The 13,180-nt window shown below is 37.9% G+C and overlaps 1 protein-coding gene across 2 annotated transcripts in view; it reads right to left on the reverse strand.

The window, feature by feature from the left end:
* The window catches only part of LOC126352307 (ubiquitin carboxyl-terminal hydrolase 34), a 538,206-nt gene that overhangs the window by 138,445 nt on the left and 386,581 nt on the right, over window positions 1-13,180 (reverse strand). For both annotated transcript variants that reach the window (XR_007565188.1, XM_050002677.1), the window contains exon 48: window positions 9,204-9,436. Coding sequence is in view for 1 of the 2 variants with exons in the window: in XM_050002677.1 (XP_049858634.1) it covers window positions 9,204-9,436 (233 nt within the window). In the remaining variant the exon portion in view is untranslated. The remainder of the gene's footprint in view (window positions 1-9,203; window positions 9,437-13,180) is intronic.

Raw genomic sequence — 13,180 nt, forward strand, 5'->3', positions numbered from 1 at the left:
CATGTTCTGATTTCCCTTAGAGCATGTTCTGTGATTGGTCTAATGTGACCAGCTATAAATCTTCATCATTATAAGCAAAACATAACTAATCAGTGTGCTTTATGCTGTCAACTGGTTACATAAATGAATGTGGCTATCAGTGGAACAGTGTCCACCAGTGACATTTGCAGGAGATTCAATACAACTGACTAGACAACACACTGTAAGAGTATCACTGCCTGCTTCACATTCATTAGTGTCCTTTTCGAGGAGTATAGAGAGGCACTGTTAGAGCTGCATGTGAGGATTCGGTGTGAGGGGTACAAGTACTGCTGGGTGTGTGGCTAATCAAAACTTCAACCGCTGCACTGCCAAAATGAGTATAATTTTCACAATAGTAGTCATCTTCTCTTTTTGTATTAGTGTTTTGTCAGTGAAAGAACCTACAAATTAATACGAATAAGTGTGCCTTCAGTATGTGTGTGTTGTGTCATTGAGGCAACAATTGGCCACGCTCTGATGGTTTAGGAATCAAGAAATCTGAAACTGAGTATAATACAGTGAGTACTGTTACTGAGAGAGACTATGAACTGTGTGGAATTATAATTCATGAGTGATGAACTTTCATCCATGTGTTGTATCCTGGTATCACCAGCCAACCGTGTCGTGAATTTGTTACATGAAGACTCATGAAAGAGATTGCCACCATAATTAGTGTGAGCTAATATTAAATACTAGGCACTAAGCTAATTATCAAAAGCATAACTAAATATACAGATAAAAACTTTCAAATGACTGAGATTCTAGTGCATGGACAGTGCAATTGAACAGAATGACACTAGGCCACTAAGTTTTGCAAATACCACTGTGACTAAAGTCTTAATCATAGTCTGAGACTCTTCCATTATTAAAACAGTTTGTAAACAGTGAAGCCCACACTTACGTATTTCAAGGTAGAATATATGTGGACCTATACCAAATACTTGAGGTCTTCATTATATATATATCCCCAACCCACAGTTAATTTAAACAATCACAGGACTTTATTTATAGTTGATGGTTGTGGCAAGGTTGGGAACAATGCCGAGAGGAAAACAGGTGGATGTGGCATAGGTACATGGTTATTAAGTATTCCAATGCGTGTGTCTTTATGTGTATCTATGTAAGAGGCTGTTTTTTGAGGGATACAGAAGCATCTTTTGTCCACCCTGGCCACTTTCAACATAATTACAGTGAACTAATTAGCTATATTTTCACACATAACAAAAATTTCTGAGCAGCCAAAAAATAAATTGACACCAATTACATGATATGCTGTATGAGGAAACATTATGATGATTTGACAACATGGCAGGAAATAATGAAAGGTCGCTCATTATGGTGAAATTCATACTTAACCTATGTTGGATATACAAACAATATGGCTGTATGGATGCAGATCCCCAAAATTCTATATTGTTTATCATTATAACTCTGCCATTCCTAGAGCCATATCCCATCAAGGAATCTCATGTTGACAATAATGTCTCATCCAGACGAGACTGCAACATTCATTCAATGAACAATACACAGAAAAGCAGCATGTTTTTGAATTATACTTCTTAAGCATTACACAGAAATGTGTGTACTCTTCAGCATGTTTTATATTAAATAGGCTTTCAGTAGAACAACAGAGGAGGGGAGTAGTGATAAATCCCAAATATCAAACCCACATTGAAAGATTTCCTTGTAGCACACTACTTCGGTTTTATACAGGAGTACCTCATAGCAATTGAGAACTTTTTTTCTGCAATGTGTTATTTATTATAAAGTGGAAATTTTAAAAGTAGTAATTAAATAGTCTAAACAATTTGTGTGTGCTTTATCCTACAAGGGAGAGAGAATTTACAGGGATGTAAAATGGAACATACATAAATAAAGCAGTCTGAGAGCTTTCAGATGTTAACCAAGAGTCTGGATGAAACACGAGGATATTTTACCTTGGCGTGAGTAGAGGATTAAAAGTCCTCCAAATGAAATGATATTTGAATGGCTGTTCCAGTGGTTTCAGGACATTAGGTACCATCTTGAGAGATGGCCTAGGAAAGGGCTGTTAAAGTTTATGCCAATTTCTCCCCCTCCATTTACTACAAAGAATGGTGATACAGGTGTATACTTGAACAAGGAAAGAAAATTCCCAGATTTTCCAGTTAAATATACACTTTCTCCCAGGTGAAAAGACACTTTTTCCTTGTTAAGTGACAGTACATTTTCCTCTCAGAACTGTAAAACTTATTAGTCCTTTGACTGCTTATGATTTTATACACGCGCATAGAATTTCCCGGCACTTTTGAAAATGAATCTAAGGGAAAAGAACACGTTTTGGAAAGATCTTTGATGTGCAGTAACATTCACGTTGCATATTTTCATATTACGAAAAAATACATTCGAATTCCACCAAACATTGCATGTTATTTTCCGAAGCATTGAAATTGAGATTGAGATTATGATGTGCATTTGTAAGCCAGTCCCAGTTCATATCATGAGATCTCGCCAGCAGAGGACAGGATATTCAGAGCACAGAACACACGATGAAGTCAGCCAGTACCAACATCACTGTAAAGTAGCACAAACACACAAACAGGAAAAGTTAATGGTTTAAATTAATATACATAGTGTTTCTACAAGAAAAGCAAAGCTTTCACATACAATATTGGTTTATAAGGTTAATAAGCTGCAAGAGAAGCTAAGCTTTCACATAAAATGATATTTTTGAGCATTACACTTTACAATACATCACAAATTTTTTAATAATGACTAAATGTCTGATCTGGGCTCAAAATTCTTCCAAATGGCTTGCCATCAGAGAGTTGATTTTTAAATAAGAGTCAAATGCTCTGTGTTTTATGAAATTCATTGTACGAGGCGTGTTTTTTTAATTAAGTATCTTTTGAAATTAAAAAAAGACTTGCTAAGATATCTCAATAATTTTATTTTTACATGAAAGCCTGTACCTTAATCTATGCACTGACGCCATAACAGTCTGATTCTTCCTTGTTTACGTTGTGTACTGAGTGTTTAAGATGCCTCCGATAATCGTGAGTCCCACCGACTGTGAAGTATGGGCTGTTGTAAGATTTCTTAGTGCTAAAGGCCTAAAAGCGATCGATATTCATTGTGAGATCTGTGCAGTTTCCAGATTCTCAATGAAGTAGGCCTCGACCTGATATTAAGCTCTTCAGTGTGGTTTTCAGGATGTAAATTTTCTTGGAGTACCAGTACCGTATTATCTCTTGTCCGGTTCTTTATTACGGCAAAATGGCATACATGCTACAAGATGAAAACATCCACTTGAAATGCAGTGAACAGTTGAAACTAGCCAATAGTGTGGAATTAAACACTTCATTTCAAATACACTGACTGCCTCAATGGAAAAGATCAATAAAAGCAAAATTTATTAGCAAACTGACAAAAATGAATTCATTGTTCTGCAAGGCAATTAATGGTTGACTGTTAGAAATGTGGAATAAAATAAACTCTAAAACTAATAACATATTTTAGCCTTCCATCATTACCTGAATGTATTTTAATTCACCTGATAGCTCCGAGCCACAGAAATCCGTATTGTTTTATTTGACGTGAGAGCAGTAAACGAAGAGGAAACAGAAAAATCACTAAATGTAAACATGGGTGACATGGAGACTACCTGCTTTCTCACTAAAACTCAGACTGCTCTGCGCATCAGCCCCGGATGTACATTATTTCCGAACCGAGGCAATACCAGATAGTGCCCCCCCCCCCCCCCCCCCCCCCGAAATCACCACCACCCAAGCGTTCGAGATGGGATGTAAATTTTTTTTAATAAAGAAATTGAATTTTCAAAAATATGTTAATTTTGTAGCACACATCTTTCTGAAGAGTCTGATAAATAAAATGTGTGTGTATGTGTGTTTGAGGAAATGTAAGACGTGTTATTTGGTCTTAAGTGTGCCGAAGTGCAATGCCCCGCCTCTTCACACAGCATTCTTCTATCGCATGTCACTGTATTTTGCTCTGTGGAATTGAAACGTGTATATTTTGTAATGGATGCCATCAAACTATATTCAGGACAGTGGAAATTAAAATGTCCTGTGATGTCTCTTGTGCTCCCAGTCGGCCGGTTTGATATACTGCCCCTCTTTTCTTTCTTTCTTTTTCTTTTCAATAATACTGGAGGAGATTATTTGTAATCAGGAGAACAAGAACTCTTCAGAAAATTTGCACTCTTTATTGCCTGTTGGCTAAAACTTGCTGTTTTGTGTGACATAAAATTAAATATGGGATACATAAAACCAGTAAAGACAAGAGATATGCAAGACAGTACACATTTCTTCAATTCTTAGCTCCTAGCATTTTTTTTCTCTTTAATCTTGCAACAGCTTTACATAGTGTGCTTTCCTTTCTATGAAAGAATCTATTACCTCATCAAAGTTTGTAAAATGTTTTGCTACCTGAAAAATCGAAATGTCGTTGTCTAATACTGAAAAAGCTGTTAATACAAATAACACCCAAGTCTGGTGTGGTTTCTCAATCTGATTATGTCTATTTTATCACTGTCTGCTAAATAAATTATCACTGTCTGCTAGATGAAACAAAATAGGCCTTTCTAATATTTCAGCAATTGTAACACACCCCAAATAAACAAGACTGTTTTGACACAAATGGTCATTTCTATAACATGACAGAAATAATTCACGAACTACCAATATCAAATGCCTATTAGGCCTACTACAAGCAGAAAGCTTTATGTTAGGAAACAATTCCTACCACTGTCAAAATTTATTCGCTGGTTAACTTCACTAACCCTGCCAGAATCACATGATTATTCTCCATTTAGGCGTTGTTACATGTTCGTACAAGTTTTCTGGGCTACTTATAGTGAAGAACTTAAGCGGCTACTAGCTGGGGATTCTAAAACTGGCCCTTACGAGAGTAGCGATCTGGCCAAAAATTTGTAATCTTTCTTTACTCGTTATTCCTGCTAGTCTGAAACTATGGATTTCACTAGTAATTATAACAATGCTGATCATTCGCAAACACAGTCAATCACATAATCATACAGAGATTGGCATTCATCTGTTCGGCTTTACTCTGCTCAGTTCTTATAGCCCTGTCCTCTTTTGTCAGAAATCAACTTAGAAAGTTCCAAAAGTGTTGAAAAACCAACAGGTTCAAAATCATATGAATAATTGATAGATCAAGGTGCACTGGATGCAAGGCACTTTGTGGAACAAAGTTTTTTTTCCTTAATAATATGAATTTGGTGCATGAAAAGCATGGTAATTGGAGGATAGGGGAGAAAATGCCGTATGAAAGTAGGGGGAGAGGAAATAGAGCAAGTGAATAACTTCAATTACTTGGGAAGTGTAATACTGGATGATATGTATTGCTCAACAGAAATTAGGAAAAGAATTGCAATGGCAAAAGAAGGATAAAAGAAGGATTCAAGAGGAAACAGAAATTACTTTGTGGACCACTAAACAAAGATCAGAGGATAAGACTTGCCAAATGTTACATCAAAAGTGTTGCACTATATGTTGTGGAGACTTGGACATTGAGGAAGGAAGATGAAAGATTGGAGGCACTAGATTTGTGGATATGGAGAAAATGGAAAAAGTGAAATGGGATAACCGAGTACGGAATGAAGAAGTATTAAGATGAGTTGGAGAAGAAAGAAACATGCTGAAAGTTATCAGAAAGAGAAAACAGAACCGGATTGGACATTGTTCGAGGAGAGACTGTTTATTGAAGGAAGGAATAGAAGGAATGGTGGAGGGAAAAAGGGGAAAAGGAAAAAGAAGGTACCAAATGCTGGACAATATAAAAGGAGACCAATATTCAGAAACGAAAAGACTAGCTATGGACAGACGAAAGTGGAAGAGGCTTAATCCATGACAAGACTTGCCGTAAGGCAATATACCATACTACTACTACTACTACTACTACTACTACTACTATAGCTGCTTGCTGCGATTGGTAACCACAGCTAACTGCCACATTTCTGTAGCCAGAAACGGGAGAAGGTACTACTCATACGTGACTCAACTGCGCATGTGCATGAGCCCGCTTGTAACTTCTAAAATGAATGTAAGCCGTTCTGACGTCAAGTTCACTGAGGCAATTTGTTGGTATGATGCATTGCAGTCTTCCTAAGTCTTTGACACAGTTTGCTATTGGTAGACGCTTGTATGAGCACTGTGTTTTGTTGTTGTATATGGTGGATTTCCTTTGCAATTTAAGTTTTATTTTCTTTTTTTCTCTCTTTCATGTTTTATTGCTGCAGAATTATTCTGCAGTAGCAGGAGTATCGGTTCTTACCAGTCAAAATTACAAAAATTTAACTGAAAACTAAAACAATGAAAAATTCCCGGGTTTTTTCCCAGTTTTCTCCTGGATGAAAAAATTCTCCAAGTTTTTCCCAGATCTCCCAGTTGTCCCGGGTCATATGCACCCTATGATAGGATCCGGTAGATTGGAAATTTTGAAGGTCCTGGTGGAAGGAAAGATTGCTGTAACAGATAAAGCTACTCATAGCTTGAAAGCAGTTGAAAATTTTCCACTTTCACTTTCTTGAGATTCCAGCTATGTAAATTAACAAATTAATCATTGCAAAAAATGCATTCCACCTGTTATCTGTTTTACATGTGCGTAAATATACTTGGGGGAAAAAAAATAAATAAAAATTAAGAACAGTTGGAATTAAATGTGAAATTATATTTCACTGGAAACTTTAAAACTTTCTTGCTATTACTAAACATAGACAGTACTGAAAGGTAGGAAATATATAGATATATAATTTAGAAACAGAACAAGAAAACAGAATACTAGGATGCAACAATGAAATATGAAAGAAACGATGGGGAAATGTATCTGAGATTAACGTCTAACGAAGCACTGGAGAAACTGTTACTCAAACTACTGTGTTCTGCAAAACACACAGCTATAAAAATGCTTCGCTTTTTTGTCAAGTGATGTTTGACAGTGAAATGTTTAATTTGATATAATACAAATATGACCCCGGGAATTCTTATTTTTCTTTCTAAGGTAGTGGTTCAGTACAAACAAGTTTCTTAAAGCAGGAGGATGGAAAAAGTAGAAACTGAATGCACTATAGCATCAGTTTCATGTCAGAATGTCAGCTGCTTTTAAACATGTATCTGACAGACTGTCAAACCCCGCCCCACATCAATCTCAGCACTAGTACTGAATGCAAAACTTAAAATATCTACTAGCAGCAAGTGTTAATTATTTATAGAATATAGAAGCTGCTATTATCTGCACTATGCCACCACCCCCTATCATGATTTCAGTTTTTTTTAAAGACATTATACAAGTAAAAAGAATGAAAGCAATGGTTTCTAGCTACTTAAACCAGTTACTTCAAAAGAGAGTAAAGAAAAACCTACTAAAAATGCAAGAAGTGGAAATAGACACAAACTAATTTTTCTACTATAACCATACTTATAGCCTATATTTCTGATGTGTAAGACAAAATCACCGCAGATGATTTACAACCAAAACAGATCTGAAATACATTATATACAGCATTAACAGAGTTAAAAACAACATGTATAGCTATAAATAAAAATAAATGAAACTGCACAGCACATTATGTTGCACTTAATGACTATGTGAATAACATGCAGAAATATTTACATATATGTCCATGCGAGGTACGGTCCTAACATGATAATTACATGTACAAATCTTTTAAAATACTCCTTAAACCATTACTGTAGTGAAGAGAAATTCAAGAGTAAGATGTTTATCATTGTACATGCTGATGCATGTGAATCATTTAAAAATGTTTTAGTGAATTCAGCGCCACCATTAATAAGAGGCATATAATAACCCTGTACTTCTAGGATTGTAATAACTTCCACAATTGCATCATATGAAACAAGCATTATTCCACCCTTTCTTTCATATTTCACTGTTGCTTGCTAGAGTTCTGTTTTCTTGTTCTGTTCTTTAAACTATATATTTCCTTCCTTCCAGCAATATCTCATTTTCAGTAATTGCAAGAATATTTTCACACCTACAATAAGATACAATTTCATCTTTCCTTCCAGCTATTTTTAAAATTTTATTGTATTTGAAGTAAATTTATGTGCTTGTGCGCACGGGCACACACACACACACACACACACACACACACACACACACACACACACACACACACACGGAAAGCATTCTTTTTGTAAGTTGTGAAAAAATGAATACTACAGCACATTCTGGTCTGTGTTTAACTTCGAGTCATCTGTACCATGAGCTAACAGAGTACTTCCGTGCAGTGGAAGTAGAAAATTTGCAACTGTCTTCACAGGTACAATTGGTAAACAAACAGCTGCAGCAGCACTTCAGTACTGATATGTTGCTAGTAAGTAACACTCCTGACTGTGATCTCTCTTATTTGATAGGAAAATTTAGATTAATGGTTCTCTCAGTGTTACTGAAGAGGAAGATGCTTCTTGCTGAGTCCAGGTTTCCAGCTCAACCTACTTTTCATATCAACAGCACAAAAAACATCGCACTGCACTATCCCACACTAAATTCACTATAGGCATCAACACAATACAAATACCAATTTACTATGCCAAAGAAAGGCCCTGCATCAAAAATTACAATAGTTTTCACCAAGCAACATGAAATTGGTTTGCAACATTTGGATACAAACAAATGATTAGGAACAGAAAAGTTGCATTTGAATTGAAGTAAAGGTTGAAATTAATGTTTGAAAAAAGTTACTTGAAACGTTGTCAAGAATCTTACATAACAATTAGTCTTCACAGTTCCCATTATTTTCACAATGTTGGGAAGGGAGATACATTCTTTAAAGATACTTATTCACAAGTTGTATGGTACGAAAATGGTACACGCAAAACAGCTGTTCTTGAACAAACCTTTCTCTAAATAATCATTCACGGAGACTGTATGAAAAGGTATTCAAACACAGAATGTGCAAAGTCAAGTTAGTTAGGCCAGAACAATAATACAAGCAATGCATCACTGTTTGGTAACTGTAAGTTACTTGTTCATATGTTATGTCACTTCCATTTCTCACACAGTGTTTTAAAACTAGAAAAACAAAAATATTCATATGCATTTAAAAATTACAAGCATTGTCATCAGACAAATTTTTCCAACAAGACATCTAAATGAGTTTAAATAATAACTTGCAACTAATATGTATATCTGTAGCTGACCTTGGCAGCCTCCAGTTGCCCATGAGGAATAGCCATCTGTACCATAGGACGGGTTGGCCTTGCACCCGACTTTAAACCATGTGGTGGCAGTTTGTGTCCACGACGAGGGAAGTATGGGCCCATTGGCAATGCGTTGTGATTTTCTTGGAAGACAGCATGGCAGTGAGATAGAAGAGGAACCAGTACTTGTATAACTTCCTGAGGCATTAGCAGAACCATTTCCTTCAATAGTTCTGTATCGAGAGACAATATGTGAATAAGAAATTAATATAAAAAAGAAAAATTCTGAAAACATTAGGACATAGATTGTATTGTGTAATGTCCATTTAAAAGGGTAATTATGTCATTCCTACACAGCAAATAATATTATAGTTTCATTACAAATTAAGAACTTTAACATTCAGCAAAAGACTGTTGCATTTTCTTCTGCATTTTGCAACAAATGAAGTTATTTCCAATAGTTTATGGATGTTTTGCAATGACTACAAACAGGAGCAAATCTCAAATAAAAACTTGAATGTGTTATAAATATCTTATGTATTATATGATTATACAGGTTTCATGACTTTATGCATGCTGCATTCCAATCTTTTCTTTTGCATTGTTTTATTGACTATTCTGGGATCACATCTTGATAACCATGTCATTTTTAAAGCCTATTCTTATTCTGTGTATAATGATGTTACTGGTCAAGGGATATAATTCAACTGAAACTATGCTGCTATATCATGATGATCCATATGATACTAAAATGTAGACTTTCACGGCCGGAAATATCATGTCCATTATACTTATCCGGGCTGTTATGCCGTGGTCGGTTGATGAATTTTGTCTCAATTCCCAACGTTTCGTCTCCGACTGCGGGAGACATCTTCAAGGGGGTCCGTAGGTCGATAGAAGGTCCAACACACCCACTGGCTCGCTACTGACTGCCGCTAAATTCCGTCTCCGCGAGCTCCTGCGCCGCGGTGTGACGTCACGTGTTTTGACGACGTCAGTGCAAATGGCAGCTGTCCGTCGCCGTCAATCGCCGTTGCCATCACCCAATAGTGGACGGGTGGTACACATCTTCTGTAACACCAGCATCCATATACCGTTTAATTTCACGCCCTCCTCCTTTCGGTTGAAATTATTTGGGTGTTTAGCGATTTCGATTGCCTCCCTGTAGAGCCTTTCGTAGTATCCGCTTGTGGCCGCTAGTACTTGCATCTCCTCGAAACGAATATTGTGGTTCCCTGGCTGGAAAGCATGCTCCGCAACAGCTGATCGTTCCGTTTCTCCTCTTCTACAGTTTCCCTTGTGCTCTTCCAAACGTTTAGAAACCGTTCTTTTAGTTGTACCCACACAAACATCACCACAGATGCATGGGATCCTATACACTCCAGCTTTTTCCAAAGGTTTGCGAGCGTCCTTGGCAGGCTTAAGGTATTCCTGTATTTTCCTGGTGGGCTTGTAAATTACGGTAATATTCCGCTTCGTCAAGATCCTCCCTATTCTTTCTGTTACATTTTTAACAAACGCCAGGAATACGTTAGATTTTGCAGTAGCCTGTACGTCAGTATGGTTTCTGCGTGGCTGCCTCAACGCACATTTTATTTCGGCGGACGAATATCCGTTCTTCATTAATGCATTGTGGAGATGTTCCATCTCAGTGTCGAGCAACTCAGGTTCACAAATATTTTTAGCTCTGTCCGCTAATGTCTTAATAACACCCCGCTTCTGTTGTGGGTGGTGGTTCGAATCCCGGTGCAAATAACGGTCTGTGTGCGTGGGTTTGCGGTATACTGAGTGGCCCAAACTACCATTTTCGTTTCTAAAAACAAGCACATCGAGGAAATGTAATTTGCCGTCTACCTCCTCCTCCATTGTAAACTGAATTCTCGAGTTTATGCTGTTTAGATGTTCGTGAAACCGCCTTAGTTCCTCCCTACCATGTCTCCACAGCACAAACATGTCATCCACGTATCGGAACCATACATTTGGTTTTTTGCTGGCAGTACCTAAGGCCTGTTCTTCGAATTTCTCCATAAAAAAGTTTGCAATCACGGGACTTAGGGGGCTTCCCATAGCCACGCCATCCGTTTGCTCATAAAACTGTTCATTCCACTCTTATATAAAGAATTCGACACATTTCATCAGCAGATTGGATGGCATAGTGGTCCAGCCGGAGGACATATTGGTCAGCTTCGATGTGGTATCGCTCTTTACCACGGTTCCACGTAATGATGTATTGGAACAGCTGGATCGAATTTTTCCTGCCGATATTTTAGAACTATTTAAGTGTTGTTCGACGACCACATACTTCAAGTGGAATGGTTCTGATACGTGGATGACACGTTTGTGCTGTGGAGGCATGGTAGGGAGGAACTAAGGCGGTTTCACGAACATCTAAACAGCATAAACTCGAGAATTCAGTTTACAATGGAGGAGGAGGTAGACTGCAAATTACATTTCCTCGGTGTGCTTGTTTTTAGAAACGAAAATGGTAGTTTGGGCCACTCAGTATACCGCAAACCCACGCACACAGACCGTTATTTGCACCAGGATTCGAACCACCACCCACAACAGAAGCGGGGTGTTATTAAGACGTTAGCGGACAGAGCTAAAAATATTTGTGAACCTGAGTTGCTCGACACTGAGATGGAACATCTCCACAATGCATTAATGAAGAACGGATATTCGTCCGCCGAAATAAAATGTGCGTTGAGGCAGCCACGCAGAAACCATACTGACGTACAGGCTACTGCAAAATCTAACGTATTCCTGCCGTTTGTTAAAAATGTAACGGAAAGAATAGGGAGGATCTTGACGAAGCGGAATATTACCGTAATTTACAAGCCCACCAGGAAGATACAGGAATACCTTAAGCCTGCCAAGGACGCTCGCAAACCTTTGGCAAAAGCTGGAGTGTATAGGATCCCATGCATCTGAGGTGATGTTTATGTGGGTACAACTAAAAGAACGGTTTCTAAACGTTTGGAAGAGCACAAGGGAAACTGTAGAAGAGGTGAAACGGAACGATCAGCTGTTGCGAAGCATGCTTTCCAGCCAGGGAACCACAATATTCGTTTCGAAGAGATGCAAGTACTAGCGGCCACAAGCGGATACTACGAAAGGCTCTACAGGGAGGCAATCGAAATCGCTAAACACCCAAATAATTTCAACCGAAAGGAGGAGGGCGTGAAATTAAACGGTATATGGATGCCGGTGTTACAGAAGATGTGTACCACCCGTCCACTATTGGGTGATGGCAACGGCGATTGACGGCGACGGACAGCTGCCAATTGCACTGACGTCGTCAAAACACGTGACGTCACACCGCGGCGCAGGAGCTCGCGGAGACGGAATTTAGCGGCAGTCAGTAGCGAGCCAGTGGGTGTGTTGGACCTTCTATCGACCTATGGACCCCCTTGAAGATGTCTCCCGCAGTCGGAGACGAAACGTTGGGAATTGAGACAAAATTCATCAACCGACCACGGCATAACAGCCCGGATAAGTATAATGGACATGATCCATATGATGTCAGATCCTTTGCAGCCCATCTCAATTAGTGATATGCAATCAAGTCTTGTGTTTTAACTTGGGAAAAAAACCACTAATAAAAGGAAGATAAAGTATAGGTGAAGTGGGTCTCCTGAAACTTATGTCCATAAAATAACAATGACAAAAGTGCATGTACATAGTTTTTGTTTCTGACATTAAACTGAAGAACAATCTCGTGAATTTCTCATCCTCTTTTAGAAAATACGAGATGTGTGCACAGATTTTTGGAGCAAGTAAGCAATGATTATGAAACTTAGATATTTCAGTATGGATTGGAAATGGAAAGACTTAACTCTGAAAAGAATGGTCTGTAACATGTTTGGGCAATACAAACAGATAGCTAAATACATATTTTACATGCAAGAGGTTTAAAAATGGCCACTGTATATTTTGTTTCTAAATGGTTTGCCTGTGAGGACATTGTACTATTAGAT

The sequence above is a fragment of the Schistocerca gregaria genome, chromosome 1 (assembly GCF_023897955.1).
Source record: "Schistocerca gregaria isolate iqSchGreg1 chromosome 1, iqSchGreg1.2, whole genome shotgun sequence".
Classification (NCBI taxonomy): Eukaryota; Metazoa; Arthropoda; class Insecta; order Orthoptera; family Acrididae; genus Schistocerca; species Schistocerca gregaria.